Consider the following 9,264-nt stretch of genomic DNA (forward strand, 5'->3'; position numbering starts at 1 on the left):
AATGAAACAAAAAAAAAAGAAAAAAAGTGCAAGACCAAAGCAAGTTGGGACAAAATATTAAACCTACATTGCACATATGAAAGAAAGGAGAAAACTTGTGTATACATAGAACCAGGATCCATAGCAAAACCATGAAGAAAATCCACGGGGAGGTCTTCTGCATAAGCTTTTCAGTTCTGAAAACCAGCGTGAGTTAAAATGCGAGATTAGCTTTGCTCCATTGCTGCTTTTCCTGTGACACCGTAACTCTGAAAAAAACTCTTCCCAAAATTCTCTGCTTTTTCACACCCTAGAACAATTACTTAGGACTTCCAAAAGAGGGGATATAGGACTCCAGTGACAGAAGACAAGTATACATACACTGGTGTACTCAGTAGTAGGATATTCAGTTCAGGATATTCATTGACTCTTAGAATGAATGAAGGATGAGTCTTATTCCCAAACCCAAAGTTTTATGAGCCTACTTCTTTTAAAGGCAAATTATTATTCTTCTTTTAAGGTGACTCATCACTTTGTTGGAAAAAATCACTTTCCCACCTAACCATAGAGCCTGGACAGAAATACAGCTACCAACTACCCGCTACAGCACTTCAAAAGGGTAATAGAAACCACCAAATAGATAGGAAGGAGAAGCCTCCTGGGAAAGAGAATGTTTTTTTTCACAGCACTAGTAAAAAGTTTCCAGTATTGCAGTACTTGCAATCTCTGCTTTGGAAGGAAGAGCTTCACAAACAGATAGAAAGTTCTGTTCAATGCCTTCTTTCCTTACCACTGTACTGCAGTGGGATCTTTTTCAGCAGGGGAAGCTGTGACCAGCAAAACCTTACCAGGCCAACAGACCCATTGCTCTCCTCTCTCTTTGGCTGCTGTTTAGATAGTTACACAGTTACGATTCCCCTGAGAAAGTACAATCTCATCCAAGATGGCACTCAGTGCTGCTCCATGAGTAAGAAGGGAGAGGGCTGAAGTGGAGTGGTGCTGGTGTATCTCCTCATCGTGTGCATTCGCTTGAACATCACACCCACCTGCTCTCTAGCAGCCCAGAGAACAGGAACTTCAAGTGTAGGAAACTGCGACACAGAGCGGGTAACTACCAAGCCAAAAGGCCAATCTCTTTATCATCTGCAAAGTGAATGCCCTGCTTTTCTGACTGGATCCCTGTGATATTCAGTAAACCTTCTCTTGTATTATGTCCTGTGTGTAATCATTTCTTTAACGTCCATGCATTTAAGCTGTACATTAGGACGATTGGATTTCATGTAATCACACTTTTCATATATATATTTTAATGAATTTTTATGCTTTCCACTTATAATCTAGGCTCTCTAGATGTTAGTGTGAATGTCTATTCTGCAAAAATAAAATGTTAATAAAATAAATTATTTACCACTGCATATTCTGGTCCTCAGTGAGAATACAAATAGGATCTATTTCACCTCATAACCCACCAAGCCCTTAGGGAAGTAGTGTTGAGACAGCAGGAGGCATTGGATTACTGCTTTGTCAAAACAGAGGGATCCCACACACTTGTCTTGGAAATAAACAGATAGGGTCACAGGTTGGCAGAGGGGGAGCAAAATGGGAAAAAATCACAAAAGCATGTTTTAGCCCTTGTATCAGAAGCAGGAGGCAGCATCCCTTAGCGAAACAATTCATATTCATAGTCGTTCCTGTGAATTTGTTTTTGAAAAACAAAGTGTTTCTGTGAATCAGTGGCTCAGTGCATCCCCATGCCCTCCTAATCCATGAAAAAGGACCTCAGCTTCACTTTTTCAACACTTCTCACCTCCCCAACTCCCTGTGTTCCCCCTATCCTGAGCTTGCTGCTCTGCTGCACCCCAGCATACAAACCTCATGCCTGCCTCTGGGATCCAGATTCTCCACACCACTCCAGCTCCCCTCCCTGGGTGTGTTCCTGCTCCCCAGCAAGCGGCTGCTGCTGCTGGGCACACATCCCAACATGGTGCTCAAAGCAGAGGTGTCCCAGCTCCCTCCCGGCACAAGCTGCAGTCCCCCAGCAACCTACACCCAGCACCGAGGCTGCTGAAGCAAGAGAGGGAGGCTGCAGCGCCTGTCCACCACCACGTCAACCAGGAACAAGCGCTTCAGTAGGCGGCGGTGTCTGCAGTACCAAGGGCCCTGTCCCCACACACAACAAGGACATCTCTTTGTTCACAGTCCTTGAAGTTAGTTTCAACCATTCTCCCCCTGCCAAGAAACTCTCTTTCTGGCTCGCTGTCTTCTCAAGGCTTTAGCCGCTCTGCGCCTTTTACTGTGCACTCATCTTCTAATCCTTTTCACTTCATGCTTCATCCACCACCATCTTCAAATTGCCAAGCTGCTCGCCAACAAATCACTCCCCACCCTCCTAATACTTATTTCTCAGCTCAGGTCAGGTCCCATCAGGCCTTGCTATCCCACACCTTTCCCAGGGGATACGAACACTCGGTATTATTTCAAGTGAGACGAGCAGCTGGCATGGCAATCAGCTTCAGGGAGATCGAGGATTACTCACAAATCAAATAGGGTGGCCACCAATAGCAGCAGGTAAATGGAAATTGTTTGGGGCTGTGTTGCACATCTCAAGCAATATTTCTTCAGAAACATTTCCATAACTACTCCTCTGGCATAGTTTGTATCTCATGAGATTGATGCAGAGAAATCTCGAGTGAACTCGGGCAAGCAGTTTCTCCAGCAGTCTTCTCTCCTGTTTCGGTGCTCTCCAGACACAGCTGCTGGCACTTGTCCCTGCCATGTCCCACCAGGCACTTGCAGGAAGGCAGCGTGCTGTACTGACCCTTTTTCCAGATCGGATCAGTCAGTGCATACACCACAGCCCAATTCTGCCCTTAGATATACATGTAGGGTATCTTCATTTCACTGAAGACATAAGACAGTGCATGAGAAAGCATGTGACAAGGAAACGAGCAGCAGAGCAACTAAGAGCTTAGGGCTGGGAAGCTGCATGGCTCATAGGGTGACAGCAATGGGTGCCGATTGCTCCTCCTCTAAAAAAAATGAAAATAAATGTCAAGGAGATAGAAAAGTAGGAAATTTTCACCGGTAATTTACAGCATACTGTCACACAACTTCAGATTTGGCTCTACCAATAACCAAAGCTGAAGTCTTTTCTTCAGAGGGGAGAGAAGCCTGATTTCAAATGAAGTGATTTCCAGACGCTTTAAACATTCAGCACGTATATCAAGTCCTAAACCCAAAAGTTCTACTTTCAGCCCAGAATTTAAGAATCCTCTCCAAAAAGTATAATCACATTAACTAGTAGCAGTATATTATTTTATCTTACAGTTTTATATTACCTTTTTTATTACCTTTTACTAGAATCCTATTAAGGCTACATATATATTTTTTCACAGTGATATAAAACCTGAAAAATTTCACTGAAGTAAACTGGGCTGATTTATACTGAGCAATTCTTCATTCTGTAGCTGATAATGTTTTATTTCTCAGGAAAAAAAAACAGGGCATGATAGCTGTACTTCATACTTGTACAGGGGTTGTTAAATTCTCTCTGGTTTGCAGAAAATTTGAGTAACAGAATTTAAAACAGGCCCTTTTTTTTTTTTTTTTCATGAACTGATTAGTATCTTACTCCTTGGGTTGCACCTTTGGACCCAAAGGTGCAGTTGACAGAGAAGGGCTCTAATCAGCATGATAAAAGGTTGCAGAATCTCTGTTTTCAGACAGAAAACCAACAGAAACTCCAGAGTTTGGGATCACAGGGTAGGAAAGTTACTAGTGTGGTTATGGTTTGAGTCAGTGATTTTTAGGAATGGGATATTTAGGTCCTTTCTAGAGAAAGCCTAAAGCCAGAATGGATTTTGGTGGGAACATCTATTCCGAAGGCAACTTATGAAATTTGGTTTATTTTTCAAGAAAGTAAGTTTGACCATCTCTGATTAATGTATGTTTCAGGTGAAAAAGCAAATAACCTCCACAGTATTTTATCTTAGTACAAATTCAATAAAAATGACCTTAGCTCAGGACTTTGTAAAGTAAATGTTAGCATATATCACTGAGATGCAACAAATAGAACTAAGTATCTCTTTCTTGTCCCTCTGAGGCAAAAATAAAAAGAGCTGTACAGGTAATTTCTTGATGTAGTTTACCAGTAACATATACAATCTGATATGCACCATCACTTCCTAATATTCAAAAGCAATCTGCATCACATACAGAGGATATTAATTTTTACATACAAACATCAATTCACAATCATGTTTCTGCAAACACATATATAACCTAGGCTTATGAAATCAACTCCTTATTAATTCTGAAAATTCCAATTTCTTCCTTTACAACATTTCAATTTCAGCAGTAATCTAAGGGCCATCTATAATCTGGGCCAACAGCAGTCTGGGCCCATCAAAGCGTACTTCCAGATGTTCACCATGTATAACCAATCTCTCCAAGAAAGCACACACAGAGGAGTTATAACAGCTGTCGGTACACGCAGCTGCCAGTACCACAGGGCACAGGAGAACCACAGTGTAAAAATTCTGCTTTCACAAAGGCAATAATTTTTTTGAGTGATACCACAACTCCCCGCAGTATCACCACTGAGAAATGTCCTGTGCTGCCAGATCACCACTACATTACTTTATGCATCAGAAATCACTGTGAAGAGTGATACTCTACATTAACAGGAGTCATGTATCTTTACCTGAATTTGTAATAAAAGTTTCTGACGTTGATGATGCTACCTAATGTAAAAACATGATGAAAAAGAGTTGGCTTCATTAAACTTTTCCCTGTCCTTGAGTGGTTCCTCTGCAGCACAACCCATTTTTACAGATGGCAAATGGAGGTACTAGTGATTTAATTGACTTGGAGGGGGTTAGGAAAGCCCCGAGTGCCTTAATGTCCCTGGCCAGCCTCACCTGGGAGGCCTATAGAGGCCCCTCTTGATCAAGGGATGGAGCATGCGTCATGAGACAAGGAGCTGTGACTCTGTGACTTAAAAACGGCACCACTGAGCATTCATGTTAGTGAAGTCCTGTGACTAAATTCACCATCTTTATTTGAGCTCTGCTGCCCAGTAAGCTAATGATTAGCTTTGCTATCTGGCATTTTGTATATTTTCAGTACTAACTCTTTACTGTTTTCAGTGGAAGATGGTCAAGAGCATTAGGGCAGCATTTTCCATCACAAGACAACAGTATAAATCCACAGTAAATATTTTAGAAGCCTGTTAGTAGCTTGTATATTCCTTCCCTCCCCTTTTGCCTCTAACCTTCAGCTCGTAGGACATGTCTCAAGAGAATCAATACATGAAAACGGATACAACTGCACTTCTCCTAAGAGCTTTTACCACAGGAAGGAAGACTGTATATTTTAGCTGGTAATTCTAGCTATGCACACAGGCATTTTGAACACACAGAAATTCACAGTACCCATGTTAAGTGGAAACTTGCTCCTAGGTATCTTGAAGGTGCATCAATCCCTTGCAACCTGCTACGACACCACTGCATCCAAAGCTGTCTGAGAAATGAGATGCAAGATCTGCGTCAAGCAGTCATCATCCCTGTGTACTTTCTGCCCTCTGAAATACATGGTTAACCTTTAGTATCATCTAAGACAGCCTCAGACTGAATCAGTTAGGTAAAACATATTATACAGTAGTTGCAAATTTGACAAGAACTGTGTTACAGTGTTATCCAGTTCTCCAGCTTACTATGTGGGACAAAGAAGACAGCTTGAGTTAAAATGGAAAGTGTTTCAAACAGTGAGAAACACTTAAGTCCCGTCTTTAATATTAATGAGCATATATTGTTTCTACAGCAGTACAGCTGTAGCTGGTTCACTTCATAATCTAATAGGAAAAAAACCCCAAGCATCTACTTGGAACGCTCAGCTGGAAGTCTCAGCTCCAAACTACACTTTTAGAGTAACACAGACTTGTTTGGCAACAAATGCAGAGATTTTGAATATTATTTCCCTTCTCATGTCTGTGTAAAGAAAGAGAAGAACATAAAGCGTGTTTGAGGAAAGAAATAATCCGATCTTAAAGCACTAACATAATTCTATATGACGAGCAAAGACACATGAATAGGTTAGAGCCAGCATTTTTCAATAGCTCTTTTTCAGCTCAAGAATAGGACAACAAAGGGAAGCTGGAGAAAACAAAGTTCATCACATTCATGAAAGCATTAAAACAGCTGTGCAGTGCTGTCTCACTCTATGGAAAAGTTTTTGTTTGTGGAAGACAGTTCCTTCAGTGTGGTGTGAAGTCTGGAAAGCCGAACTTCTATTTCAGTAATAGCTAAACATGGCTGTACCTTATTTGTGATCTCCCTTCACCAAGCACATTCTTGGTATCTTCCACACATGCTACCACGAGGTTTCTGGTAACTAATGCTAAGTGGTGAAAATAATTTGCCCCTGTTTGAGTTTTTACTATAGGGCGAGTTGGTAGCATAGCTACTAAGTGTCTGACTTGACACAGCTTTTAAACTTGCCAAATATGAAAGCTTTTATGTCAGGTACACATTTCAGGGCATATGGTGAAAGGAAGGATGGGAAATTGCAGGTGAAATATTTCTCATATACATGTATATATTTATATTCTTTAAGAAGGAGAATCTTTAGATAGAAATACTTTCCTCAATTGCAGGACTGCACTGTGGAAGAACTTTGCCATCACCAAACTTTGGAAAAGGAAGCAAAAGTTTGGCATAAGGTATTCTGTAAATGTCTTTGCTGATTCAGTGAACATTCCTGAGCCTGGAATCCACCCAGATGTATCCAAATTAAAGGCTTTAGGGTAGAGGGTGAAAATTACAATGGGTACATGGGGAGTCCTGTACTTAAAAACTTCCACTATCTTAAACAGTGCAGTCCACTAAGTCCACAGAGCAAAACAGTACCCAAAGCTTGGGATACTTCCCCTCTGAATGTCTCTGGGCATGTTTAATGGACTAAACACCCATTAGAGATCAAAGCACACCTTCTGGTTTAGTCTCTTCTGAAAGGAATCCAGTCCATGTGCTTTACAGTTTTCCTGTGACAAGAATGAAAACATGCTAAAAAGCACAATTCACTTTGAAAGCAAAATCCTTATCCTAACTAAAATACTGATGGAGAAGCACTCTAGGTATGCTTCATCAAGAGCCTGAAGGAATGGAGGAGGTCGTTCTCTGTGCTTGTTCCTCCTGCTTGTCCATAACAGTCCATCACCAGGCACTGTTAATAAAAGCAAGGCGAATTTTTCTGGCACTTTTCTTTGTCCTTCATGTCCTGCAAAAGACTGTCAAGGGAAACTCAGTGATTTAAGTCACCTTACAGAGTTGATACGACTCTTATATTTTACAGAAAAAAAAATGTAAATGAATTTTATTTGATAGATTGCGGAATTAATGAAACTTACTTCTATTAAAATTACTGCAATATTTTCTTCAGAATTTACAACAGAATTTGTGCAAAACTATGGTTTCCAAATGCAGAATTTGCTTTCCATTCAAACAGAAGAGGACAGTACTACAATATGATGTGTATTTTCTCACTCCCCGGGGTTTTCAGTGGCAACATTGGGTGAAGAGAGTATACCAGACAGACAACAAGGGGGACAGCAGATAAATGGTTCTAATCCTAAGAAAATACATGATAGACAACCGAACCAAATGCAAAGACAATGGGCTGAAGACCACGCACAGGAATGAGGAAGTATTGGGAATACCACAGAATCGAAGAATGGTAGGGGTTGGAAGGGACCTTCAGCGATTACCTACCTGCAAAAGCAGTTTCACCTAGAACAGGTTGCACAGGAGGGCGTCCAGGCGGGGTTTGAATACCTCCATAGAAGGAGACTCCACAGCCTCTCTGGGCAGCCTGTGCTAGTGCTCTGTCACCCTCAAAGAAGCTTTTCCTCGTGTTCAGATGGAATTTCCTGTGTTCCTGTTTGTGCCCGTTGCCTCTTGCCCTGTCACTGGGCACCACTGAAAAGAGTCTGGCCCCATCCTCTTGACACCCGCCCTTTAGATATTTATAACATTGATGAGATCCCCTCTCAGTCTTCTCTTCTCCAAGCTAAACAGACCCAGGTCTCTCAGCCCTTCCCCATAAGAGAGGTGCTCCATTCCCTTGATTATCTTCGTAGCCCTCCACTGGACTCCAGTAGTTCGTTGCCTTTCTTGAACTGGGGAGCCCAGAACTGGACACAGTACTCCAGATGTGGCTTGACCAGGGCAGAGTAGAGGGGGAGGGTGACCTCCCTTGACCTGCTGACCACTCTCTTTGGTAGACATATTTAATAGAAATACTGAGCTCTGGTCCTTGTTCCACACCAAGAAGCAGTAATAAAGCATACTTAGAACAATTAAACAAACTGCAACATAAATACATAAAGTGAATGGTTTGGATTTACAATGTAACTGCTGACCTCCACATGTCCAGATTACCCCTTATGGAAGATAATGCCTCTCTCCCATCCTCCCCCAGATATCCTCAGGCAACCAATCAGAAGGGAATGAAGAGTAAGAGACAATAATGCAAGAAACAATGAATTTGAAATGTAGGTTAAAGTTGATGGCCTTTTACACTTTTTGAAATCAGCAATGTTTGTGCAGAGTCTGCACTGCTGGAAGTGATCATTTAACAGAATGGAAAAACCAGGAGCTGCCCCTTTGCCCCCAGGTTCATAGTTTGACAAATGAACTTTCCCGTCTCCAATAATGGAATGCAGATCTTAAGGACAGTGACGTACCACTGCTCACAACAAATGACAAGAAAGTTACTTCTTGATGCATTTAATTTCTTTTGCGATGTTCTAAGGGTATTACAAAGTGTGAGGTACGCATAGTAACAGGTCTAACAGAACTCCAGTTGGATCAGGTAAAAATGGGTTACAAAATATTAGGAAAAGCAATAAACAAAAAATACAAATGATCTTATCCAGTCACATATCAGCTGCAAATCCAAATTCTTAAACCCTTGAAAATCAGTCCCTGGAAGAGTTCATGGCTGCTCTTTCAAAAGAGGGACATTCCAGTTCTAGAAGACTAAAAGTGGAGGAACCTCCCATGCCAACCCTTTACTTGATCTTTGTTGCCTTAAAGGTAAATTGCATCCTTGATGCATGCACAGAGGTGACCTGGGTAACATTGCTCTCTTAGGACTTGTCACTGGGAGGTTTCTTCTTAGCTTCCACATCCTTCTTAAAATCTTCAAGCTTCTTTGCAATGTTAGGAATCTTTAAAGACAAAACCAGAAAACAAACAAAACCCACATAAATTAACAAAAAAACCTGAG

The 9,264-nt window shown here is 41.4% G+C and overlaps 1 protein-coding gene across 1 annotated transcript in view; it reads right to left on the reverse strand.

Moving 5' to 3' along the window:
• Positions 1-8,746: 8,746 nt before the first annotated feature.
• The window catches only part of LOC104288291 (chromosome unknown open reading frame, human C7orf73), a 96,659-nt gene continuing 96,141 nt past the window's right edge, over positions 8,747-9,264 (reverse strand). The window contains exon 3 of the mRNA XM_009887068.1: positions 8,747-9,205. Coding sequence (XP_009885370.1) covers positions 9,125-9,205 — 81 coding nt within the window. The 3' untranslated portion in view covers positions 8,747-9,124. The remainder of the gene's footprint in view (positions 9,206-9,264) is intronic.

The sequence above is a fragment of the Charadrius vociferus genome, unplaced genomic scaffold (assembly GCF_000708025.1).
Source record: "Charadrius vociferus isolate BGI_N301 unplaced genomic scaffold, ASM70802v2 scaffold756, whole genome shotgun sequence".
Lineage (NCBI taxonomy): Eukaryota > Metazoa > Chordata > Aves > Charadriiformes > Charadriidae > Charadrius > Charadrius vociferus.